This window comes from Fusarium odoratissimum (genome assembly GCF_000260195.1).
Source record: "Fusarium odoratissimum NRRL 54006 unplaced genomic scaffold supercont1.30, whole genome shotgun sequence".
Lineage (NCBI taxonomy): Eukaryota > Fungi > Ascomycota > Sordariomycetes > Hypocreales > Nectriaceae > Fusarium > Fusarium odoratissimum.
The window spans coordinates 57,943-82,782 of NW_022158714.1; the positions used below are offsets into that span (position 1 = coordinate 57,943).

Sequence of the window (24,840 nt, forward strand, 5' to 3'; positions counted from 1 at the left end):
CCACATACGATCGTGACATCATTCAAGCCGGTGCATTCTCTCCGGATTTAGGGACGTGCATGGGTAGTTTGGCAAATCAGAACTCGTGAAGCGATTTGGGATCACGACAATCTTTGAACGCAGATCTTGTCGCACCAGCCACAGGTGGCGTTTGACCCCTGTTCCACTTTGTTTAATAATCCGTCATTTCCGCCAAGAATCCAGGGTACAACTTTGCTTCCAACTTCAACTTCAAAGAGGACTGGTTTTTTCTTGGAGAGGAAATGATTTGGCCGAGGAAACAAAGTTTGACAGCATTAGCACTGTTCCTCGGAGTTGCAAACATCTATCTTCACTAGGCAAATTATGTCGTCGAGTCCGTTAAGTAACACAACCTCAAGACATATCACATTTCTATCTAGTACATTCAGTTGCCGTGGCTGTAGGCCGTCGAGAAATCTCTTTACCATGTGGGCCATTTATGACAATGGTCCTTGTTATTGACATCTAAAACGGTTGACACTGACATTCGGGGCTTTGTCGTGTCCGCGTTACCGCCTGTCTACGAGATCCCCTTTCTGATCATTTCTTTTCACTAACTACCATCAGTTTAGGCTGCATGCACGTAGGAGCCCAGTGTCAAGACCAAACACTGTTCCGGAGGTGCTCCGAACGGTAACACCTAATAGGAACAGGCATCCATTTGATATGAGGGGCAGCAAGACTCGATTCTGAACCACGGTTGACTTCAAAGGCGGAGGGGAGACTGGTTTGAATATATCCACAAAATAAAAATCTCTGATCTTGCTTTGATTTGCCAAGCTCAAGTGCTAGAGAGCCGAATTGCTAGACTAGGTACAGCAGATTACCTTTATCCTTATATCAGATCTCGAGAGGCTCTCACCTGACCCCTGCTCATGAGGGAACCATCTCAGACCTGGTCATAGTGACATCAAAATAAGCTCCCCGACGCTAAGACAGTGCGAGAACATGCATATGCTTTCATTGGATGGAAAGCTCTCAACGTGAAAGTCCGGGCGAAGACTCCAAACCTCCCAGGCAACGAATGAAATATTGGTTTAACCATATATATATACGACGCTGGGCGATTAACAAACTCAAATACCGTTATCAAGACCCTGAATCTATAAAAGCTTAAACCGCTTAGTCGTTTGTGACTATTACATACCTTCAGATTGAAGGCTTGACCCCGCATGAAATTTGGAGAATGCTTAACTACTTACACAAAGCTGCTGTGTTGAAATCATCAAAATATTACATTGGGGGTAGGATGAATAGGTAGCCTCACATTTATAGAAGTTGTCGATTGCCTCTCCATGTCTGTTTTAAAAGTAAACCATTCGCTACGTTGCCTCAGTCTCCCTGTAAAACGCTCTCGACTACTGTGAGGTCAAAACTGTAACGAGCCTAGGCTCTATAGCTATCCTGTCACGAATTGCGTGGTCAAAGAGTACCCCTGACATTATATTTCAGGAGAGTCAAATCAGACCGTGAGCTACATCAGTATAATACTAATAATAAGGCTTTTACCCATTCTTCAACTGCCACGCATGTTGCTTGTCGACACGATTATCAACTACCCTGTATTCGTGTATCAACCTACAGAATTCTCTTACACCCTCGAGGCCAGGGGGATCATTACCGCTTCTTGCTATGTAGCCAAATTGTGTAGTGTGTCAAATGTATCTTAAGAATTATGTGTTAAGCTGTAAAAATAGCAACAAGTAACCACACCAGGTCGTCTATGCTAGTGATCCTAGGCATTGACACTCCTATACGGCCAGAATACTCCTGTAACGTGATAATTTAGTGTCTCTTCAAGCCGGTTCTCCAAGTACGACAATAGAAACGAGAAATCAAGTCAGATCACCAGGAACTATCCTTGTTTAGCCCATTCAGTAGTTGCTACTATCAACAATAGACACGAAGTTCTGGTATCGAAGACAGCTCTGCCAAGCAAATACAACCATGTCTAGCTCAACACAGAAATCTGGCTAGTAAACGAGCTGACAATTATCATACATGGATATCCTAGTCTCGAATAGAGCAACCAAGTCTAACGATGAAGTGAGTGGGTTAGGTTGAGCCACGAAATCGTCTAAGCTCCAGATCAGTTAAGATGCGAATTGTGAGATATGATAGCTTTTGACGATCCAAAGGTCGAGAACGAGAGAAAGTCTAGGATGCAAAAGCGTATTGGCATGGTTCTTCCTAGCCATATATGTTATGCATGGTTAGTTGCGCAGTGTCATATTCGAAGATCATTGGTCGGCCGAGCTTTCTCTATATCGATTGGTCGATCTACGGAGCTTGAAACCAGTAGCTTCATCGAGCTTATCCTGGCTGATCGCCAATACTTATCTCAGCTTCACCTTCTTTACAGCGGCAAGTTGAGAATACTTCCTTTTGTTACAGAGGCCTCAGTTCCGAGCGCTGGCGGTTTAAAGTAGGACGGTGAAGCTGTCGAAAACGTGGCTAAGGGATCACTCTAATACGACTGTATTGTAGCTGAGCTATACTCAGGGTATGGTTTCGAGAAAACAGGGCGGGAAAAGAAGTATCTTGTGTTTCGTGTTCATTTGCAAGCATGGACAACGGCCTCACTCTGATGCCACCTCATCAGCTGAACCTACGACACACATACATACACGTAGAGGATGGACAGAAGAATTGCCATCGAATATCCGGTCGATCTTGTCAATTATCCATCACGCCGTTCTTTGGTATAAGCACCGTTGGGTTGAAGTCGCTCCGTTGAAGCCAATGGGGACGTGTAGCCACGAGCGTCTCCGCCCACCGAGGGAGCTTGTAGCGTTCAAAAATAGGGAGGATCAAGAGGAATTGAACATTTCCATTTTTGTCAGAGGATCTACATTCGGCTTGTGGGCCTTGTGTCTCCATCGGATAGCAGCTGAGCAGCAGAATACAAGATTCACATGATATCACCCAGCCTTGACGTCAGTCAACCTGAGAAATTTAAGAGGGTTTCTCGCCCGTCATGGTATAAGACTGACTAATCTGTGCTGCCTCCGATGATCTGCGCATATCTTAACAGATCTTTCTTGTTTCTAAATATAAGTACTTACGTAGTGAGCTCCTATGACGTTCATGCAATCTTTGATCGTCAAAGTCAGAACTGGGGCCTCGGATAAAGGCAATGAACCAACTACGACATGATTAAAGATTCACAAGAACACTGAGGGCCATTATTCAATAAACAATGTCTATCTTCCCTCTGACTGCCCCTGCTATACCAATTGTGTGACTTTTGACCTTGCCTCAACAATGGGTTTCCTTACTCAAGGGATTTGGTTCACCATATGAGAACACATTATTAGAAACAAGGTTAAGCATAATCATCAAATAATTTTATGTAATAGACAAACATACTTACTCAACGCAGGGGACCTTAAATGGCTATCCCAACCGTTCAAACGAGCAATACTCAGAGATTTATAGTGCGTTGTAGAATACTCAGATGAGTTTGATAATGATACATAGGAGTATAGGACCACATTGGACAGGTATTATGAGATATGGTAAAATACCGAATTAAAACGGGTTGCCGGTGATTCGTCTCAATGCTGTCGAGATAATCTGGTCAGGGCTATGCTTAATTTATTGTCGGACAGTGGTATACTTCCTGCACCCAGAGTAATACCACATGCTATGGCAGCTGTTAGGAATGGATTGTAAGTAGATCGATGGTTTCCTGCTCTTCGTCAGTTTTGGCCGTCCTACTTGTACAGGGACAGCGTCCAAGGGAGAGACGAGTCTATTACTTATATGGATTCTATCGCATGTTCCATATTTTTGATGTATCGAATCATAAAATTTCTTAATGAGACTTCAAGTTTCATTTTAATTCTGAGATATCTGGTCCCCTGAAGATACTATTCGGGCCATGATAGCCAACAAACAGCTGGGGGAGACGAGATCCAGGGGGGTGACACTCAGAGCTCAGAGCCAAACAAGTTTAGCTATGATTGATCTGCAGTGAATGAACATATTACCTGGTTCTATGCTACTATTTAGCTCGAATAAAACATATAATATGTCAAATTGTAATGAGTATACCTGTGGGTTGGTGTTGAGTGGCTGAGAGATCCGGGTACGCTATCCCTCAAGGCCATTTATTATGCACTTTCAGTGAGGCCGAATAACATATACTTGAGATCACTCTCTATCATACCGGTGATACGTTATATTGGAATGCATTTGCTTAATTGTAAATCATCCTTGGGTGCAACCGCCCTCAGTGAGTGGATGCTGGCCGTGGAGAAGAGGATGTAGGTTTGCGTTAAACAATACTAGCTTCACAATATCAAGAGTATATGTTCATAAAACACCTTAAACTGGCTATCTGAGGTTAATTTCAGCGTCTAATCAAGTTGGCAAAGACCCCATGTATTCCCTCGGTCCTATCAGAACTTCAGTAATGAGGATACTCTAAGTCTTACGATCTTTGGTGACTCTGGGAATATCGATAAAAGGCGGTTCATGAAACTAGGAGTAACTGATCAATCAAGCATACATCAGGTTAAAAAATAAGATGGTTTACCGCCGTTGCACATCATGGCTTGAAGCAGGGGACGGCTGGTATAAGGCAGGAGAGTCAAGACGCAACAGCAAAGAGAGATTGAGTATCAGGAGTTTGACTTAGATCGGGCAACCAATGAGTTTCGATCTATCATTGGAATATGCTCCTCTATGTCGTAACCACAATACTCATTGTTGGTTCTCGGTACTCAGGACCAGCCTGAGCAAACCGACCCATGATTTAACATTGAAGGACGTTACCAGCCCGTGTCCTTTCTCCAGCATGGAACTTATCATATAGATTCATTTCAAGATATGCACTCGCTCAGAAAAAGGGAAGTGATTACATTGCCGACGTTGGTATCACGAGAACAGAGCAATTTGTATGGCAACTAAATGGAAGTAGTAATAGATAAATAACTAATAATACGCGATTCGACTATGTCTAACATAACCTCTATCTCGATCTTAATAGATGATGTGATATTGCAACTCGTCTCTGAATAAGATTCTGATTCAAAGCTTCCCCTTGGTCTCCCTTTTCCTGATGGCCTGCGCCGACCTCAAAAGCGCATACAAGCTCTGCAACCTAGGCATTTCAACACCTCTCTCCCTTGCAATCCTCACAGGATTACCCAATATCACCTCAAGCTCTAAAGGCTTACCTGCTTCCCAGTCCAGAAGCATGCTCGGCCTCGCGCCCTTATTGCGGGCTGTGCTCTCAACGATCTTCTCAGGTTTGGCCATACTGTCCGGGAAAGGTCTGCCGAGAATCTTGGGCACAGCATCTCGAATCTCATGCATCACGCCTAGGAGGTGTCGCTGGAGCTCGTCATCTGCTACCATATCGGCATTGCCACGACCACCTGAGAGCACAGCGGAGGGGTTCATGGCTGCGTTGATACAGAGCTTGTGCCATCGCACAGTCTGAAGACCGACTTCATCATGGGGATCCACGTCTTTGATACCACCCAGTTCTGTCCACCAACGACGCAGTGCTTCAGTTGACTCTGTGCCACGACGGCCTAGCTCCGAGTCCTTCGAGGCTAAACCATCTGTGTAAGGTCCGATGCTGATACGCGTCCAGCGGTTCTGGCGAATAGTACCAGGAGAGGTTTGCTCTGCACTAACAACGGTGACAGCGCTGACGATTGGGTTATTAGGGAAGCGTTTGCGGAAGGGCTCCTCTACACCGACACCATTCTGGATGAGGACAATACATGACTTTGGGCCTACCAAGGGCTCGATGATGGAAGAGTCATCGCTGATATCTGGAAGAGCCTTGGTTGTCACGAAGATATAGTGCCAGTCTCGCTTTGCGCCTGATGAAGTGGCAGCAGCAGCAGCATCGACAGAAGGGAAAGCCGCATCGGGCTTGAAGGTGTAATCACCAAAGCTTCGTGTCAGAAGCTTCACACCGTCTTTTTGAATAGCAGCATAGTTAGAGCGAGCCACGAGAGAAACGTGAAGATTTTGGGACGGCTATCATGATGGTCAGTGAGTGTATGCAGGTTATCATGAAGTTGGGTACGTTACATGATGAAGGCGTGAAGCGTAGAAGCAACCAACGGCGCCAGCACCGATGAAGATGATATCAACGCGGCTATGACAGATGTACGTGTTAGTAATTCGTTTAGCAGTGACTTATGCGTAATTGAGTATTCGTATGATGGGAGTTTCTTACCTGTTGTCTACCATGTTGTTGATGTATCGGGCCTTTGTAGCCTACGCTCAGCAGGGCATCCAATGAATGGCGTTTTAATTAAGCCGAGAGATATCTCGATAGGCTCAAGGCTTGATGAGTAACGAGTCTGTGTATTGTTCCAATACAATAGCATACAATACGTGGCTCATACGAGGTTGAATTACAATCATGAAGCTCTAGCTCAAGGTCAAAGCAACCCCGCCACTTCCGCCCCGAACACCGAGGTCCATTCCGTAAGGGGACTGAGAGGTTGGAGATGGAGCACACCATCGAAACCCAGCAAAAGCCAAGCCTTACGATATCTTCTATACGATGCTTAGGCTTCTATACGAAATATAGTGACTGACTGAGCAATTATTTCTCGCTGAAATCAATTAATGACCATGCCCTCATCTTTCCCGTCGGCCGATCGACCGTCACAACAGACCCAATTACTTGTCCTCACAAAAAGGATCATGAACCTCGACAACACCATCTTTGTCCCAGTGATCGGCCACCACCTGCTGCATATGGCGCCTCTTTCCATCTCATCGGACCCAGCCGTGCTCGTCACGTCACTGGCAGCATGGCAAGCCCTGTGAGACTTGTGTGATTGAACTAGATAGAAGCACCGCATGGGCGAATACAAGCACAAGTCAAGTCAAGTCAACTTGATGATTGATCCTCCAGGCTAACTAGACCCGCCAACATCGGATAGTTGTGGCATCAAACAGTCCAAGTTCCAGCTTCTTCTCGTCGTGGTTCGCTCCGAAACACGGCAAATGCAACACGAGACGAAAACCAGTTATTCTAGTTCCCTTAGTCTCCCGTAATGTGTCAGCATCGTTGTTCAAACAAGGCAAGTCATCAAGGTAGAGCAAGCAAGTAATCAATTAATCAACTTCCATGTTAACTATCTCGGGAGCTATTCACACCCAAATTCTTAGTTACCAATCGGCGACGCCGTTCGCCCGGTTCGGAACACCCCGCCGATCGTTGATGATCGGTTTCAATGTACGAATGAGTGAGAGTGATGGTGAGATGCAAATTCACTCGAGCGACCAGAAAGACACGAGACAGGGTATAGAGACCAGCAGCTATCGCCGTCAATCCCACGCGACGTAAGTCACATTCATGATGCAAGGTAGCTCTCATGATCCTAACCAATGTGTCAACTGCCGACTCATCGAGGCTCACAGCTATTGGAGCTGTTGCTGTCATCAAAAACTACTGGTCGATTTTATCGGCCTGGCTGGATATCAAAATACTACAGAATCATTTTTTATGTGCCTACAGCTGATTCCCGACTTCTCCAAGAAGTCAAGACGACATTCTCAAAGTCGGGTGCCCAGCAACGAGTTCGGATTTATCTATGCCAGAGCAAAAACATCCAGGTCTATGGAGAGCAGACACTGAATGCCGATTACCACGCTGAGAAAGTCTCAACGCGGTTGCTGGCAAACATTACACGCGAGAAACTGTTGGGAACATATTAGTGTCACGGAAAACCTATTATAGCATTGCCTCATGCTTGAGGCTCCCGCCGTAGGCAAATGCAAAGATGATGCCATGCTTAATGGCGAATAGCTGCGACGCGAGGGCTGGAGGTATTGTTATCCCAGCCATGTCAGGCAGCATATTTCGCATCCAGCATTTGAATCAGAATGCACGTAGCCGTGTCGGAAGCGGCCGCTTCCAAGACAGCTCAGAGATTCTCAAATCAGAATCATGACGATAGAATCGACGCGATGATAACCTTGGGGTTGCATCCGCTGTCGGCGATCAGCGACTACGTGTGGTATATCTTGTTGAATACCTCGTGGCGCCCAGCGGAATGGTTGTAGTTGTGGTTGTGGTTGACCCCAACTTTGTGAGTTTGTGTGGTTGCAAAGGGAAAAATTTTCTACTTGTGAAAGATATGGGCGAGTTTTGATTTTGCAATTTGGCCTGGTCAGCGTGGGGGTGGTTGTGATTAACCGATGGCTGGGTGACCAATTACATGTCCTCTTTCTCGAATATCTTCTGAGCCAATAGAAGCTCCAGGGCAAGACAAGGCACCGCATTTAAGCCAATCATTTGAGGTCACGCTCGAGTTGCCTTTTACGGTCGTCAACTGCCCGGCCACCGCACCGTTGCCCTCACAGGCTCACGCTCTCTCATGATCCATTGATAGCCACTCCATTTTCATAATAAATGGAGAATCATGACAAGCCGGCCCGTTTGGAGACTCCTTTCAACTTTGCCCACCAACAACCGCGGCTGCCCTTGGTATACCGAGCCCACCTCATGCGCCGTGCCTTGCCTGGAATCGGTAGCCCCTGGGAGACGAGGCTCTGTCTGTGTCTGGCAAGACCAGGAAACTTTGCTAATGTCATAGTCAATGAATGTATGGAAACTGTCTTTTGCCAATTTGAAGCAGGGTGCATTTCCCATTTCATTCTATTCCATTCTCGACTTTGGTTTTTCGTGGCGCTTAGCAGTTCAACGCTTGATTAGGGCTCGCGTTTCGTTTCATTTCACATCATTTCATTTCTTCACACCTAGCCTCACTTTCCGCTCTCTCGCAGCAGATGGTGGTAATTGGACTGCGTGTACCCATCCGGAGAGGCTCAAGAAACACATGACAAGGGCGACCCTCACCCTCTTACTTGCCTTGACCTGAGACGAGGAGATTGGCCATGGATCGAAGCAGATGCGGCTAGGCGGAAGCGCCATTGCAAGAGTCGACGTGCTGATTGAACCCAAGACTCTTTGGGCATCGCGTCCAACATAGCTACCGTCAAGCGTCGCAGATGAGCCCCATCGCCAACAAAACAAATGTGAACGGACACGTACAGCCATAAAACTGCCGGTGTCGTTAGTAACCACATAACGGAACCGGTCAACAAATCTCCTCGGGTCGGTCTTGTAGGCGAGTCATCGTTTCCTGGTAAGTGGTAACGAATCCTCATTCCATGGACGAGCGGCCAACTACATACAGACGTGGCCAAGGTCTCAAACGCTGATCAGCAACATTTCGTCGTATGCTAGTCTGCATGTTATGTAGTAGCTTTACAATGATCATCCAATTCCACTCTGAACATGGGGTAAAAACTTACCTAAGAAGCACAGATGCTAAAAGAAAACCGAGGATTAAAGTCACTAAATCTGCTGAGGCTCGCGCATCCCACAGAGATATTGCTGCTGATTCATATGCAAGAGGTGGCACATACTTTTTCTGCGGGCAATCAGAAGCCTGACAGCCTGGTCCAAGCTCCCTCCATTGTACCACAAGGATGCAGGGGCGCGGGCTTCTAGAAAAACTGCTGGAACCTAGCAGATCAAGGGTCGGGGTGTGAAGCCAGCAGACAGCCAAAATCCTGTTTGGGGGAAATCCGCTATAACGCCAAGAACCAATCATGTAAGTATATAAAGATGCGGGATGGTGGGGGCGGGCAATGGGGCCCCGATGGGATGTCTGGAGTCAGACAAACCCAGGCAAGGATTCCGGTCAGTTTTCGAGTGACTTGGGGGACGGTGCAAACTCGAGACATCCAACACTGTCTCGAGCTTCATGTTGGCTTCTCGTTTTGGTTGTTTTATTGTATGATGTCCAGTGTTGGCTAGCACTTTGTATTTTCGAGTCTATCAATCTGAGACTGACGACGGGCGTAAACTAATCTACCCGTCTGTGCAACTTGTAGGTCTTCGCTACAAAGCATCTCTTGCTTGAGCGACCAAGAGCCGAAGCCGCACAGCCGCAGACGCAAACTAGTCAAGCTTGCATATAGCCCGGGAATGAGACCTCTCTTTGACATCTCCGAAGTAAGGATGAACGGATATCAGGCATTTCTATGGTGCCTATGTGGAGAGTCTGTTGGTAAACTGTTGATCGATAGTGGACCAAGAGGCTGTAGTTAATTTCCCCAGGAAGTTATATATACGCTGCATACCGTATATAATGTATCATGAACAATGACAGGGAACATCAATGTCGTATTTCCCATAGATCTCAGGACATTGTCAGCCAATTCACCAACCCCTGCTTCACTCTTGGTTCTTCCCCAGAGATGCGGCAGAGTAATCAAGTTACAAGTGACAGTGACAGATGCAAGTAAGTAGCAGCCAGGTATGTACAGACCCTGCGTGAGCCTCGTGGAGTAGGAGCAAGGAATGGTCTGCCAGAGTGCAGAATGGACCTCCAATCGCTGGACACGCCAGAGATCACTCTGGTACCTGCGTGACGTCTCTGACACCGCATATGTTGCGGTCAGGCGACAAGCCTTTCATCTTCCCATTTCGAGGCGGAATCTTGATATTCTATGCATACACGTGGACGACACAGAAATTCATGTATAGATCTTCCAAGGCGGTCAGATCTAACTCCGAGGACCCCTCGGTATCCCACATCAGATTGAGGAGCGGGGGCATAGGAGGCGGCTGTCGCTTTTCGCGGCTGTAGAATTCTTTAGACGTAACTTGGTACTAGGTGGCTAGCCACCACAGAATGCGGAGTCCGGAATTGTCTTTTCCAGTTGCCAAACCCTTGGATACGATGAAATTATTCCACTTGCCTGAACTTTGCAGGTTAGAGAGAATCGTCATTCGAATGAAGGGTTACATATAAGCTGGACGCCCGTTGTAACTAGGCTCGTGATCCTCATTCTTTGTGTGGATGAAGGGGCTTGATATCCATTATCAGTCAATGTAGCTGGTGAGTAAGACGTCAGAGAATTAGAGTTCTTTGAACAAGTCAACACACATGATGTAGCCGACATGGAAACATCGCGGAGTACATACGATTCGATACAGACGGCATGTACTTAAGCAACGGCAGAAATCGGGGTCCCGTCCCATCTTCATTAGCCCTGGCCGGTTCTGGTGGTTAACGGAAGCACGATGATTGGGGAAGAACTTGGTGTGCCCGGTAATAGATATCCTCCACGACCTCAAGCCGATTCTCAAGATTCGAGACAGGTTCGCGCAAGTCGCCAAAGCGGATTATCCACTAAGTCAGCGGCTGTGTAGCGACAAAATCAACACGCATCACATAGAGGAGATAACATTGTTGCTGATCCAAGGAATACGCGCTACGTCTCCTGAACGATCATGAATTGTCGCTGTATTTAAGCCTGGAAGCCATATTAGTTGGAAGACAAACTCCCGGCACCCGCTCGCCCGCACTGTCCCGTCGGGATCCGTGCATCGCGGGGGAAGTTGGGGAAATCCTGGTGTCTGAGCTGCAGGACACTCATGTCACAATATACGTGAACAAAATCGAGAGCCTACCGCACCTCGGAGGGTATCCGTTTCTAAAGATTCCGGAACGAATCGAAACCAACGAAATTGAACCGAAAGTGCACCATCCGGGCGGAGACGGATGGTTGTGTAATGTTGATGACGCGGAAAAGTTGAGGATACCAATGGATGGATGGGCAATGTCTCAGCCACCCGCCCTGCACGTCTAAAGGAAGCAATCACAGCTCTGGACTGAGCGTGTTGAAGAGTCCAGCTGAGGTGTCAATCTATGCGGTGCTCTCTTCTTTGGTCAGCTTGTCATAAGTTCAAGATCTGTGCTTCAAATGAAAGACGACGCACCGCATATAGTCCGAAAGATTATACCCAGATAGGCAGCCCAACAGGTAGAGACAAGACTACAAATAGCATCGGCGAATCTCTACAGCCAAGACTGCTCAGCCTGGGCTACCTACCCCTGGATCGGCGGTCTGCACACAAGTGCACTTGTCATGGTAACACCGTCGGTGCTTAATTTGGTTTGGAGGGCATCCTGGGATCCAATGATTTGCAGGGTCCACGAGGGTCTTGGAGCTGGTCATCCAGACTGAGACATTGTCATCTTTGCCTTGATGCACATTCTCGGCATGCCTTGACACGAACACCAGAAGGAGCCTATAGCTTCATTGTCCAGCTCCGATACATGGAGCCTGCAGGCCTGCATTGGTGCATAAGTGTGTATGATTCAGCCGGGACGCTGGGGGCTCTGTGGATAAAAGTCTCCGGGACGATTATAGCTATGGCTTTTGATTATCTGGACCTTGAGTAACAGAGTCGCGTGAACTCTGGACAAGGGGCCTTAGCAGCATGATGATGCTGTTGCCTGCGGCAAAATGGAGTCAGCATCGTCAATCAAGAAGCGACACACCGCGCAGCAAGTCGAAGAGCTGTATGACAAAATGATTGCCAGGGCATCAGCCATCAGCAAGCGAGAACGAGATTACAGCCGATGCATGATTAAAAACGGACTAGGTCGTATACTCGAATAGAGCCGCCTAGCAAAGTATATTCATGATGTATCGGCAATCAAACCGAAACTCCCAATCTCTCAGGGAGCCGCGGCGTTACTGTTTCTGCCAAGCACTCAAGCCAGGGCCACATCCAGATTTCATGAACAGCAAGACAAAGTGTGGATGTAGGCGAGTACAAGCGCGCCCTATCAAATTAGCTGGAGGCAGTCTGATGCAGGAGGATGTTGATAGGTGGAGCCGTTGAAGTGCAATCAATCAGCCTGATCTGGTACAGTGTGGCTACAGTGAGGCACAGTACCCACGGTTGTCTTCACTTGTGTTTTGCAGCGGCACAGACGGGAGCCTTGCAGTTTACATCCGTCGGCTCTGCCATTGTTTATGGAGCTCTAAAAGTAAGATGCCCGGGTACCAATATTATACACGACATGGAACATTTCAATAATACAATCAGCTTACCTTAGTCATTTCAGCAAATTGTAATAACCCACCGACCAACCAACCAGAGCAAGGATTGCGAATTTCCGAACAGATACCGGCCACCGGCCACCACCACCAACTCAAGTTTGATGGATGGATCGTCCCGAAGATGCTCCGCCGATAAGGTGCTGTGCTGCATGTACGTAAAACTTTTCTTTTTTTCGTTTTTGATGACCTTGATCAATCTGCCAGTCTAACCTGGTTTGATCGTACCCGTTTAAGCTTCTGTACAGCCAATGGCTGCACAGCATTCTTGAACTTGTTGTGCCGTGATCCTCGTTGACGAATGTCGAATCTTGCCCTGCCCCCAGTCTGATAACCCCAGCCAAACGGCCACTAGACGAGCCTCTGAGATATGTCAGTGTACCGTCACATCAGGTACAGGGCAGGGCATTGTCTGCACGCGACAATACCTGCACCAGAGGTTCCCAAGTTACGACAGAGCCGATGTCCGGCTGCATGAGGCGCCATCTAGGCGTCAGATTTCAAGCCCAAGTCACAGCGGAAGTGGATTTGATGAGGACACGATAATGTTACTGTCGTGTTGAATTTCATACTGTCGATTGTCATCCCTAATAATATCATCTGTATGTACAGTACGTATCGCCCGGTGGTCCTGTCTCTGTTGCACTATTCTCTTCTTGACTCGAGACGCGGAGCGGCTGCAACACGAAGGATTAGGTGCAAGACCAGAAACTGTGGCTGTTTTAACCCTGAACACTGGGATTAGGATGTCAGTTCAAGCCAGTTAGCATCTCTGCTGAGTCCGGATTCTCCCATAAAATTAAGCATGGATATATTCTGATCGTCCCTCCGTCCCGTTATGCCAGTCAACCTAATTTACCCGCAGACACTCTTTTACGGTAGGCAATCCCGAAAACAGCAACCCCTTCCCATCGTCCATTTACCTTGTTCCCGATGCTGAATTGCTCTGCTCTGCTCTGAATTGCCAACAAACAGGAAGGTGATGCAGGAATCGCATTGTAATTACATTATCTTTCTGAGGACGCATGTGAACTACGAATCCATGTCTAATGCCAATGCATGCGGCTCCTCTTTCCCTTTCCCCTTCTCCTGCTCCTGCTCCTGCTCTTGCTCCTTCTCACTTTGTACACTCCGCATCTCTCCACTGTAATCTGTCTCGCACCAATCTTGCACTACTTCCCCCATTCAATCGTGATCCATCCGCTATAACATTCATGGACAAATCACCATCCCACGGGCCATGAGCTCCACAAATCCCCCAAGCTCTCACTCGACAGTTAATTCATTCATGATGACAACCAAATGGCTAATAAGTTTGAGAGCCTATGCGAGCGTATCAAATCTCGTCCTTAATAAACACGGCTGAGAAATGTCGATCTAGAAGCAACGCAAACGCAACGGCAGTATGCTCGGTAACATTTCTCCCGTTGCCCCCAATCACACACACAAACGTATGCTCAGCGAGTCTACATCACAGGCTCGTTTATGGCTGAACCCTTCCCTCGAGAAACAACTAGAGGACGCTATCCCGAACTCGGTCTCAATCCCACGTCTTCAGCAATGGCCCATGCCATGCCACGGACCACAACGGAGGATGACCACTGACGATGTCTTCTCTGTGCTCTCAAGCTCGTCATGGTCGCTCCAGAACCCTTGTCCCCCATCCCAGCCCATGCTTTCCACCCCGGTGCCCCAGCCCGGTCACCTTGTTGCTTGCGCCATCGTCCCACACTGTACAGCCGAGTATCCTCGATCGCGCCCGTGTCCGCGACCTCCACGCCTCGCCTTGCTATTCGAGGCAAGGCAAGGATATTGAGAACATGGACCCTAGGGGCTGTAGGCCAAAAAAATGTCCAGTTTGAGCGGGCACGCTGGCGGAATTAACCAGCGAGAAAGCAAGAATTCGATTTGACTTGTGCGGGAATCGATTCGGTACAGGGCAACTTGATGATCAAGGGATCATGATGGGCCAAGGGACCAAGGGTCACGGCTGGCCTGCCATGTTGCTATTCACAGACACATCACATTGTAATGGATGTTATGCTGCCCACCACGCCTCAACGCTGCTGCTTTGGGCTCTGGCCTTTGGACTCTGAGCTCTGGGGGTTTTGCGCTGCAGTTCGTCATTATCTCCTGTTCTATGCAATGTCTGTCATAAAAGAGGCCCCTCTTCCTCGGATCTCTCCCGTGTCTTTCACTTTTGCTTCTTTCCTCTGTTTCCCAACTTTGCATTTGCACAGCGTCTTTCAGTGTGTTCCTCAGGGAGCACGCTTAGTTGTGCGGTGTGTTCTCCGTTCTCTGCTCTCCGTTCACCAGTTGGTGTCGGCCGCCGACGTCACCAAAGCTACAGTACCAGGTCCGACGAGCAACGAACAACGCAGAACGAGAACGCTCCGACCATCCGGGCCGACATCTCCACCCACAACGTCTCCAGCAGGGCGGCTTGGCTTGACCTTGGTCGTCGATGTCGTTGTCTTAGCTGGCTCTGGCTCTGTAGCTGAAGGCGCCAAACCCGCTTGTGCTGTGCAGTCTGCAGTGTGCACCAGAAGAAACCCCGGTCCTGCCGCCGACCTCGTCCGCCCATCCATTTCAGGTATTCCTGCGGCGCACTCCCTCTCTACTACCCTCTACACCCACCACTACACTCTGCATCGCACCCCCAGGGCCGGGTTACAGTAGCGAGCGATCCAACCCGGCCACAAGCTAGGTCTAGGAACCTACTGTACCATACAGTTCCAGAGAAGACCCCAAGACACCCCAAGGGAAAATTACCCACCCACCGGCCGGTGTATCTCCACTCCGTTCCTCTCTCTCATCAATTGGTTTTGTTCAACTTGCCCTCGAAAACTTTTATTATAGTCTTCTGCTCCCACGTTCCTTGTCCGGATTTATTTTTCAGCCTCTTCCAGCTCTGCCTAAGCTCCGCCGCGATATGTTACTGAAACTCAACTGTCCGGTTTAACAAAGCTTTCTCGACCCAGTTTCCCCAACCTCAATCCACTTCCTCTATTAGCGCGGGAGCGCTTTTGCGGGACACTTATACACAAGCCTTGGACATCGGTGTCGATAGAAACCCACCATATCCTCCCTCCACCTAGACCGGACCGAGCATACTCGACTCGAACTTGGTCACCTTGGATCCTACATATCTGGCTTTCGTCAAGAAACGACTGCTTTCACAATTCCCTAGTTCGCCGTTTAACCTCGAGCCGACTGCACCTTGAGCCAGTCTGCACCCGCCAAAATGATAATTGATGGAGAAAAGTATGCTTGCGAGGCTTGCGTCCGCGGCCACCGCGTGAGCAATTGCCAACATTCTGGTAAGTCGAGACTCAAGACTGAAGCATGTTATGGATTGTCGGTCCCAGTCATAACACCTGGCTGGATGCACTTCCAGTACTCGTCCATGGACATGTCTCCAAGCTTAGCTCTGTTCCCTGTTACTGACCACAATCCTTCGATAGACCGCCCACTTCAGCATATCAACAAGAAGGGTCGACCAGTTTCCCAATGCGCTCACTGTCGCGCCATGCGCAAGTCGCGCTCTGCTCACGTCAAGTGCGACTGCGGCGAGAAGACAAGTAAATGTGCCCACTTGCAGCCAGCCGTTGAGGGTCACACTGGTGAGCTTCCTCTGGTTTCTCGAGGTGTTACACACCTCGAGACGCTCGACACAATTCGCATTTTCTAAAACCTTCGCAGAGACATGTTGCTGTAACCATGGTGGCCATTGCAGCTGCTCCCACAAGAACGAGCCTGCTCTTGACACCGTTCCTGAATCTGACTCGGAGCGCGAGTCTTTGACCCTGAGCATTAGTGGTCGTCCGAAGCCTCCGGGTCGACGACGACGAGCCAACACGGTCCACTCAGACGGTGTCCTGACCTTCGATCAGCACGGCAACCACAAGCCTGCTCACCGAAGCAACCGGGTCTCGCAAAAATGTGGCCCATATCAGCTTAACAGGGTGAACTCGGCTCACAGCACTGGCAGCTTGGGCGCCGACAGCATGCTGCAGAAGAGCACACGGGAACCTCCCAGTAGCCGAGCACGCGCTGCTACCAACCGAGAGCGTAGGGTCAAATCAGAAACCGCATCGCCCCTGATGAGCGGTGCGAGCAGCTTCCAGAACCTCAATGGCAACCTGCCTCCTCTGGACCTTTCAGGCATTGAGTACCCTCCTTATATGGCTAACAGTACGTTTGACCTGTTTGGATCTGGTTTCAATTCAGAGACAGATGCGCCCATGTACAGCGCTGGCCTCAGTGCTGCTTCAGTCGACTGGAGCCACTATGATCTTTCAGAGATGAAGGGTGAGAGTTTCACGCCTTCCAGTTATAGCCAGGCCGGTACTCAGAGCTTCAATGGTCTCTTCGACTTCGGTAGCGGTTCAGAGCATCTTCCTCACCTGGCCAACACTACATCGACCTCGGGCGAGGTTTCCGAAGTGGAAGATTTTCTTCCTGGAGGAGACGGCGACTATGACGGCCTGGAAGGATTCAGCCGTGCCGATAGCTTCATCCGACAGAACGGTAACGTGATGGCCAACTCGACCGACCTCACTACCATCGACTACGACAGCTTCTACAAGGGAACAGACAGTGGCCCTATGGCGGGGGCGGGTCTATCCATGGTTGAGGACGACCCTGCTTTCTGGATGCCCAATTATAACGAGGGCATCACTACAATGGACGAAAGCCCCGACCCTCTCGGCCCTGCTTCAGTGCCTAGCTTCTGGGGTATGTGAGAAATTATCGAGGTTTCGAATATTTTGGCGTACACAATACCCATTCGGTTTTTTTTATTTCAAGTCTTTAGGGTGACGCACCGGCAGGCGTTGAAAAATACCATAGGAGTTGAGGCCATGAGAGGCATGGCTTCTTTTACTCATTTCGCGTGAAGAGCGCCAACACATATACGTTTTATACAGAGCGAATCTACGCTCACAACCACCCGCAAACCAATCGCATCTGCATGATGCTTGGGTTTCTTGCGGTGATGATTACGACAGACAACATTCTCATCCATGAAGTAGACAGTTTGGGAGTATTGACGAGCATGAGTTTTCCTACTATCGGCTGGGAGGAATGGAAAGGATAGAGCAGGCGCAGATGGCTTTCTGAATTATACAAGAAGCAGAGCAAGGACAAAGAAGAGACGAGCAGCGCAATTTGTTTGGATGATTTAGCTCGCGAAAAGAAATGTGATCAAGACAGACAAATCCAGTTTGAAAGCAATGGCAGACGGACTATGGCAGTCAGGCCGAGAGAAGAAGACCAAGTTGCACTTGTGGTCCGTCGAGTTGCGCTCGATTTTATCTGCACGGGGAATTTACAAGCTGAGTGATGCAAGGAGGAAGGAGATTGCATATTCTAGACTCGTCTGTCAAGCAGTTATTGCGTCTGTTGACTCAATTGTTCATCATCGTTCTTTGTTATTTCTGGTTCGATGTTTCTGCTTCTGGCCTCAAACTGGGTACGACGAAGAGTATTCAGCAAGACTTGATTTAACGCAATAGACTTTTATGACTGAGGACCAAGACCAACCGAGTCGAGGTCCATGAGCCAACACCACCAAATACCGTTCCATCATACATATTTACATCCGTTGGGTGATTGTGTCGACTTGGATTGAGGATCACTAACATCAGCTTGCTTCGAACGTCGGCGGTATCACTTGTCATTGCTTCAAGATAACATCACACGGATCCCATTGCAGCCCGTCGTCGGACGCCCGGAGACGAAGTGGTTCGACCAGCCAAGTTGCGTGGTGCATGGGATATCCAAAAGGATGCCTTCTGCTGTCTAGGGGTCCAATGCGAGCGGTGCTCGACCAACAACAATGGCAGGTCTCTAGGCCTGATTTCAGAAACAGCCAGCGTTTCTTTCATATTGTTGGTGTCCTATAGGCCCGCGCCCGCGCCGCCACAGATGGGCACTCTATTTCCCCGTCATTTCTTTTCCTCCCCATGATTCCAGGGATCCCCAAGCCGGGGTCAACAGGGATAAAGGAAGACGTGGCACTTGGGCCAGGACATCATCATCCATCTGCATTCGATGTGTCTTGCTTTACGTACAAGCTCTGCTGATGTTCCTGATTGTTTCCAGACAATGTCGATCATCCGAGGTCCCCATGAAAATGGTCCAGAGGCTGGAAACTGTCATGAAAGATGTCACCAAAGACCCCACACACATGAAAGATTCTTTAGCACATCTACATGCACGCTACTTGCCTTTCTCGAGCTCGGAGATGCATACAAACAAAACAGACAAATGCACTCTGCTTTTTACGTGCTCTGCTTCTGTGTTGTACATGCATCTAACGATCCATACCGGGTCCGGGCCGGCACAGAAGCATCAGCTCAGTGATGCAGGGCCTGGCCTGGTCTTTTTCTTCCTGGCCTGCAGTCCAAGTTGCATTTGGAGGGGCGTACAGCGCATGTACGTACTTCATATCAAGCAAAGAAGGTTTCTATACTGCTTCTGAAAATGGCAGTCAGCTATGGTACACAAAACATGTGTCGCATGTCTCGGCCACGACAGCCAACCACACAAGCCAAGTAACTAACAACTTAGCAAGCAAAGCATAGCCTCAAGGATTTCAGTCCAGCCTCTTTGTCGTTTGCACAGTTAAGCTAAGCGGAGCCATAGTCTCCACGTACCTTGTTACTAACTGACTAACCAAACAGTAGAAACCTTCGTCTTCAACTAAGGAGTACTGACCGACAGCTTCACAACCAAGTCCTATTAACCCTAACTAACGACTAGTCTACCGGTAGTCGAGTGGGAGAAGCCTCTAATTTGATAAAGACCCATTTACGTAAACTCAATTCTCCCATTACTCGTTTCCCGAACCGTCGGATTTTTTTTAGCTTAGTCCGGTACTCGGAGAGGGAAGAGACAGTGTCGATCAGGTACGGCTAGAATATGCAAGATTTTGACTTTGTCTCCCTCGACGCTATGTAACAGCTCGAGCTATGATTGACCAGACAAGGTTATGACAGCGTGGGAAAAACTCTGTTTTGGAACCGTTACTGCACGCAGAGTAGAACTTCGGCTGTGCAGCTTTGTAATAGGACAGTTATGGGATTACGAATATCAAAGTTGATAACTATCAAAATAGTATCTCAACAAAACCAAACGCCATCGTTCATGGCACAAGCTTGGCACTATCATCTACCGTCATCGTTCCGCATTTTCCGTTACCCCAGTTTAACAAATACCAAAAAGGGGAATAATATTCATACAAGTCCCATCGCCTAACAATGGTCATCGCCTCTTCACACGTGTGTGTACAGGTCTTGTTGTGTTTTTTCAATGATGCCCTATGCCATATCCAAATATCCCGATGCCAACGATGGCCCAAATGAGATATCATCACCTCCCGGTGCGATACCCTCATGTGCTGTGGCAAGATCTGCCAGGTGTTGAAGGCCTTGGCTTGCTGCCGCTTCCACTGATGATGTTGGACGCAAGAATTCCGAAAGTTTGTCGCGAACACCATTCCACATTTCGTTGGGCTTTTCCACAATGTCCTTGATCAACTGTGTGGCTTCTTCTCGCGACTTGTCGATCTTAACAAGCTTCGCCAGAGACATCGTGATAAGAGACACAAAGTGATTGACGAGTGGACTGCGTAGGTGCTCGTTTGCGAAGAGAAGGTTGATCACTTCTTTGGTAGGCCATAACGTTTCGGTCGGCGTGGCGCCTGGTGTCAAAAGCACAACCATGAGCTTACAGTGCCAGTATGCTAGATGCACCACGGGATGCGACGTAGCCAAGATATGCGCCGGAAGATCTTCTCGGTAGTTCTCAACATAATCTGCGAGTATGCGTGCCACTATCTCCTCAGTTGTGGACATTCCCAGCTGCAATGTGAAGATAGCTTGCCACAGACAGTTGAGCAGCTTCGAAAGTCCTAGAATCCCGGTCAGCGATCAAAAATTACCTAGAATGAACTAATTATCACTTACGAGCAAGGTAAAAGCACACATCTCCCAGGATCTTCTCCAGGCCAGGAGGAGCGACTGTACTATTGTCCGGTATCATTGGTGGTTTTCCTTTGCCGACAGCATGCCAACGGTCCATCAGGATCAATGACCACCATATCCGCACTGATAGCTGGTCATCTGAGTCTGAATCAGACTCCAAAACCAACTCGACGGGAGTGTATCGCCATAGGTTAATCGAATTGGCCAATCCAACCGCACGAGAAAGCAAGTACGGCAAAGTTGGTGATGAACGCCAGTCTGCATCGATAATAAGCAGCAATAGCGTTTGGGCATGCACAATATAGGTGGCTTGTGTGGCATGGGTTTCATCGCTCTCGCGTTCCATAAGTAGCAAGCTAGCTAGCTTTGTGTCACCACCGGATCCTACGACAGCGGGAAGAGCATTGGCAAATGCATTCTGGACGGATGTCGGGCACTGCGAGAGTAACGCCTGCATTCGACTCTTTGTGCTTGGCAATATCGGATACACAGGGCCAACAGTTGACAAATAACTGAATAGCGACATGTTAGTTGCAGGAAGGGGGTTCGGCGACGGATCACTAACCTCTGTAGCATGCTTTCGTCGATGTCAACGGTCTCATGAGCATCGGGCATTGATACGTCCATGGCAGCCACGGGAGGTTTAGAGGGCGTACTGTCTGGCCTAATGGGTGTAGCTTGGGGTGCCAACGAGTTGTTGTTGTTGTAAGCTGAATATGCTTCAGAAGTCCCTGGCGAGGCCTGCATCCTGTGGTCCGAGCCCCATGGCATTTGTCGCGAGGGTGTAACAAAATCGTTTGTCGAGATACTGGAGAAGGGTCGTTTTCGAGCGGCGTCCTCGCCTTGGCTTTGCCGAGGTCGATCTGTGGAAAAGAGTCTGTCAATGTCGTCTTGACTCAGGCCTCCGTCGGACTCAAGCTTGTTTTCGATGCTATGGATGCGATCTGCAAGTTCTTTGATATATCTGTCGAGGCTGTCAGTCTTTATCTTTCGGTGCGTAACTGCAAGTAACCAAATCATACCCTTTACTTGGGCCTCTTTTCTGAGGTACGCGGCTGAAGAGGCATCTAATGGATGACCTAGCACAACTAGAACAGGGAGCGTCCCCAGTATCTGACTGGGCGTCACACTTAATTTTCTTCCTCCGACACTCGTCGCATGCCCTTGACACCTTTGATCGTTTTCTGGGTGGGATGCTGTTGTCGATAGGGTATTGGGGGCCCATGGGTGGCCCAACAGGAACAGACATGGCGTGCGATACCATTTGGTCGCTCGTCGGAGTGTCGTGAACATATGACGGTGTCTGCTGCTGATCGGGGTCGGGGTGGGGCATGATGCTTCGCAGGTTGGGGTCTTCGACGTTCATGTTGGGGTCTGTGGTTGACATCATGGGCGCTCCAGCTAGGCCCTGGCCCAACTGGGCTGCCAGCTGAAGTTCTTCTAGATTGGCAGGACGAGGAACGTGCTGCTGAGGGGTTTCCGGTTCTGGAGGTTGCAGGTCATTCTGATTGTGCTCTGGAACTTGCACATGTTGTACTTGTTCCGGCGCATGATGGTCTGGCTGTTCATGGTGAGGCTCGTGATGGGGCTCATGATGCTCATGATGCTCGTGCTCTTGGTGGTCTTGAGGGACGTCTCGGCCACTGGTGTTGTAAAAAGGGCCAGCTTCCATCGCCTCGGCGCCGGGGGAAGGATATGAGATATTGGCATCCTCTGCCTCGTTTTCTAGCTTTGTACTCATGGCTACAGCTGGCTTGACATGCAGATGGTACAGTCGGTTGGCACTCGAGGTATTTTACGGGCGAGGACGATCGTCAATCAACACACAAATATGCGGAGATGAGTATTGATGGGCGTAATGCTTCAATTGTTCCAATAATGAGACGCGATATGACGGCGTTCCACCAAATTAAGCCCTGCGCGACGCGCGACGATATCACTGGACGAAGCCATTGTTAGCAATAGTTCGACGCGATGTTGACCAAGTGCACACGATCGTGAACCAAGCGAGGGATGTCACGGAAAGTGATTTTGCAGGCAGACGCGATGACATGATTGTGTTCGTGCTGTTGATTAGGAAAGCTATATCTTGGTCATGGCGACTTACACGACTCTTGTTCTGGGATCTCGGAGCTGGATAAATGCGATACGACGGCGACGCCTCGACGGAAGAGGAAGAACTCGGCCCCGATGACTTGGGGATGGGCTGCCCTTGTGTGGGTGTTTTTGACAAGATCACGGAGAAGGAAGAATTTTTCGGAGTCTGGCGGGAAATGCTCGGCCTGAACTTGTGCTCGCTTAGTCAGCTACCCTGGAGCTTAGTATCTCGGACTGACAACCACAACCACTATGTAATCAATGAAACAGTCATCATCATTCTGTCAGCTTGATAGAGCATAAAGGCGAATTAAAGTTTCCACGGTGTATGTCAGTCAAGTTTCTCTCGACCGCTTTAATTTATCAGCTCGTGTATATTCACAGATCAACCCAATACAAGCCATCATTCTATTGGCAATTAATTAGATGGTCAACACAGGCATACGCGCAGTTACAGTCTTGCTGCTCTGAACAGTAACTCAATCATAAGAACCGCCGTCAGGAACATGCACCCCTCACAGACAACATGTAGAAGCGGCTCATTACTTTCCTGGGATACATTGATTTACGAACCCTTGGGTTCCTGAAACTATTTGTATACTGAGGGACTTATGACAAGCCACGATCGAGTTTAAAGGAAGCTGTAATACTGAGTAGCTTGAATGGGGTGGAATAAAGTCCGTGCCATGTCCCTAAATGCATCCTAATGGGGAACAGTGAAGAATGATACTTGTATTATACCGAGTCTCTTCCAAGCTTAGTCTCTACCGAGGGGTTTCCTAAAACTCGAAGTTGTCTAGGCAGGCCAACATGCGGAGACAAGTCAGAAGGCACAACTATATAATCTTGAAGCGATCCAATACCCAAGACACATTGTGACGTGAGAGTCCTTGGCACCTGAAGACCAGGGGCTGGTGAACAACAACCTGCCTATCTCTCGTTAGCGCGCCTGGAAATGTTTCCGCATATGTTGTGTAGCCGCAAGATCTTCATTAAGGGACGAATTGAAGATGGAAATAGCAGCGGGATGGTGTGTTGTAGTTCGAGCTTAAAGCTTAAGTTAAAGATTAGTTACGCGGTGGGAGTGGAGGTTACAACAGGTCACCTATAAGTTACATTGGTGAAGAGGTAGTTGGGTTGCAGTAACATTTTTGTCAATTCATCGTTAATGCTATCTCGTGCTCAGAGCTTCCTAACAAGACTCGGTCTTTCAATGTTTCCGACGCTAGGCTTAACACTCGATGTAACCGGACAGAATGAAAGTATTGACTATAAGTGATCTATGTGATAGTGTCATCGATGGCAACTAGGAATGAGAGAATGAGGATTCTAAGTTAACAAGAAGAGTCCTGGATGAGCGCAAATTGAATTGCAGTCAGTTGTCATCTCAAAAGGCTCACACAACGAACTTATATTGGGATTTGAAAGGCCGTCTTGTTCAATGTTCATTGCCCAGACAAGAATCCACCTGTACAAGGGAATTGGTAATCATGTTCATCAAGGTTTCTAGACTGACCTGAACAAGCGCCGGAATTTCCCCCAACTTGGGTCTGGGACTCTGGGGAGAGGTGCCTGAAAAACCTCAAACTATTAGGGTTACTTCACCAAGGCAATGCTACCCGTCCATATCATATACTGGCACATGGATTGGAAGCCATCTCTGATACAATCAAAGCTGTTAAGCTTTCGGATCTGCCCTCTGGTGTATCAGGATGCTAGCTACAGGCCCTGTCGACACCACGGCTGGACGGGACGTTGAGACTTTTGAGACGTTGTCTCAATAACCCCTGGCAGCCGCATTCTCGGCGTTGTTTTCCGCGGCGGA

At 48.6% G+C, this 24,840-nt stretch overlaps 8 protein-coding genes across 14 annotated transcripts; 3 read left to right on the plus strand and 5 right to left on the minus strand.

Moving 5' to 3' along the window:
- Positions 1–5,055: 5,055 nt before the first annotated feature.
- Positions 5,056–6,237, minus strand: FOIG_12974 (2-dehydropantoate 2-reductase; the record flags this gene model as incomplete). The annotated part of the gene is made up of 3 exons (XM_031213987.1): positions 5,056–6,021; positions 6,076–6,142; positions 6,224–6,237. The coding sequence occupies 3 exons, from the start codon at positions 6,235–6,237 to the stop codon at positions 5,056–5,058; spliced, it is 1,047 nt and encodes a 348-aa protein (XP_031056135.1).
- An 821-nt stretch (positions 6,238–7,058) lies between these two features.
- On the plus strand, positions 7,059–9,629 carry FOIG_12975 (uncharacterized protein). 2 transcript variants are annotated; one of them, XM_031213989.1, is made up of 4 exons: positions 7,059–7,095; positions 7,149–7,367; positions 7,423–9,152; positions 9,204–9,445. In XM_031213989.1, the coding sequence occupies exon 3, from the start codon at positions 8,417–8,419 to the stop codon at positions 8,717–8,719; it is 303 nt and encodes a 100-aa protein (XP_031056137.1). In that variant the 5' UTR covers positions 7,059–7,095; positions 7,149–7,367; positions 7,423–8,416; the 3' UTR covers positions 8,720–9,152; positions 9,204–9,445. The 2 variants fall into 2 exon arrangements, with proteins under 2 accessions (XP_031056137.1, XP_031056136.1); XM_031213988.1 differs by having other exon boundaries at positions 7,423–9,629.
- Positions 7,099–7,910, minus strand: FOIG_12976 (uncharacterized protein). Its single transcript, XM_031213990.1, has one exon. The coding sequence runs from the start codon at positions 7,442–7,444 to the stop codon at positions 7,133–7,135; it is 312 nt and encodes a 103-aa protein (XP_031056138.1). The 5' UTR covers positions 7,445–7,910; the 3' UTR covers positions 7,099–7,132.
- On the minus strand, positions 8,091–9,528 carry FOIG_12977 (uncharacterized protein). Of its 3 annotated transcripts, XM_031213993.1 has the most exons (3): positions 9,202–9,528; positions 9,059–9,149; positions 8,091–8,996 (listed from the first exon to the last, which is right to left on the minus strand). In XM_031213993.1, exons 2-3 carry the CDS (start codon positions 9,091–9,093, stop codon positions 8,750–8,752), a joined length of 282 nt encoding a protein of 93 aa, XP_031056141.1. In that variant the 5' UTR covers positions 9,094–9,149; positions 9,202–9,528; the 3' UTR covers positions 8,091–8,749. The 3 variants fall into 3 exon arrangements, with proteins under 3 accessions (XP_031056141.1, XP_031056140.1, XP_031056139.1); XM_031213992.1 differs by having other exon boundaries at positions 8,091–9,149; XM_031213991.1 differs by having other exon boundaries at positions 9,059–9,528.
- A 2,701-nt stretch (positions 9,630–12,330) lies between the features above and the next one.
- FOIG_12978 (uncharacterized protein) lies at positions 12,331–12,486 on the plus strand (the record flags this gene model as incomplete). Its single annotated transcript, XM_031213994.1, has 1 exon — positions 12,331–12,486. One exon carries the CDS (start codon positions 12,331–12,333, stop codon positions 12,484–12,486), a length of 156 nt encoding a protein of 51 aa, XP_031056142.1.
- A 1,759-nt stretch (positions 12,487–14,245) lies between these two features.
- Positions 14,246–23,485, plus strand: FOIG_12979 (uncharacterized protein). 3 transcript variants are annotated; one of them, XM_031213997.1, is made up of 4 exons: positions 14,246–16,250; positions 16,395–16,553; positions 16,633–23,341; positions 23,416–23,485. In XM_031213997.1, exons 1-3 carry the CDS (start codon positions 16,175–16,177, stop codon positions 17,673–17,675), a joined length of 1,278 nt encoding a protein of 425 aa, XP_031056145.1. In that variant the 5' UTR covers positions 14,246–16,174; the 3' UTR covers positions 17,676–23,341; positions 23,416–23,485. The 3 variants fall into 3 exon arrangements, with proteins under 3 accessions (XP_031056145.1, XP_031056144.1, XP_031056143.1); XM_031213996.1 differs by having other exon boundaries at positions 16,633–23,485; XM_031213995.1 differs by lacking the exon at positions 23,416–23,485 and having other exon boundaries at positions 15,094–16,553; positions 16,633–20,899.
- FOIG_12980 (uncharacterized protein) lies at positions 14,454–15,518 on the minus strand (the record flags this gene model as incomplete). Its single annotated transcript, XM_031213998.1, has 2 exons — positions 14,454–14,757; positions 15,244–15,518. The coding sequence occupies 2 exons, from the start codon at positions 15,516–15,518 to the stop codon at positions 14,454–14,456; spliced, it is 579 nt and encodes a 192-aa protein (XP_031056146.1).
- Positions 19,843–23,152, minus strand: FOIG_12981 (uncharacterized protein). Of its 2 annotated transcripts, XM_031214000.1 has the most exons (5): positions 23,026–23,152; positions 21,941–22,857; positions 21,484–21,882; positions 20,901–21,430; positions 19,843–20,845 (listed from the first exon to the last, which is right to left on the minus strand). In XM_031214000.1, exons 2-5 carry the CDS (start codon positions 22,657–22,659, stop codon positions 20,253–20,255), a joined length of 2,241 nt encoding a protein of 746 aa, XP_031056148.1. In that variant the 5' UTR covers positions 22,660–22,857; positions 23,026–23,152; the 3' UTR covers positions 19,843–20,252. The 2 variants fall into 2 exon arrangements, with proteins under 2 accessions (XP_031056148.1, XP_031056147.1); XM_031213999.1 differs by having other exon boundaries at positions 21,941–23,152.
- Positions 23,486–24,840: the final 1,355 nt, after the last annotated feature.

Bases quoted from the DNA above. Each gene is read 5' to 3' on its own strand.
- FOIG_12976 (XM_031213990.1), bottom strand. From the start codon at position 7,444: ATGACAGCAACAGCTCCAATAGCTGTGAGCCTCGATGAGTCGGCAGTT.
- FOIG_12975 (XM_031213988.1), top strand. From the start codon at position 8,417: ATGGAGAATCATGACAAGCCGGCCCGTTTGGAGACTCCTTTCAACTTT.
- FOIG_12977 (XM_031213991.1), bottom strand. From the start codon at position 9,174: ATGAGGATTCGTTACCACTTACCAGGAAACGATGACTCGCCTACAAGA. The intron at 8,997-9,058 runs GTACGTGTCCGT...GCTTGACGGTAG, and splicing joins ACACCGGCAGTTTTATGGCT to CTATGTTGGACGCGATGCCC.
- FOIG_12979 (XM_031213995.1), top strand. From the start codon at position 16,175: ATGATAATTGATGGAGAAAAGTATGCTTGCGAGGCTTGCGTCCGCGGC. The intron at 16,554-16,632 runs GTGAGCTTCCTC...AAACCTTCGCAG, and splicing joins AGCCGTTGAGGGTCACACTG to AGACATGTTGCTGTAACCAT.
- FOIG_12981 (XM_031214000.1), bottom strand. From the start codon at position 22,659: ATGAGTACAAAGCTAGAAAACGAGGCAGAGGATGCCAATATCTCATAT. The intron at 21,883-21,940 runs GTATGATTTGGT...CAGCCTCGACAG, and splicing joins AAAAGAGGCCCAAGTAAAGG to ATATATCAAAGAACTTGCAG. The intron at 21,431-21,483 runs GTTAGTGATCCG...GTCGCTATTCAG, and splicing joins GACGAAAGCATGCTACAGAG to TTATTTGTCAACTGTTGGCC.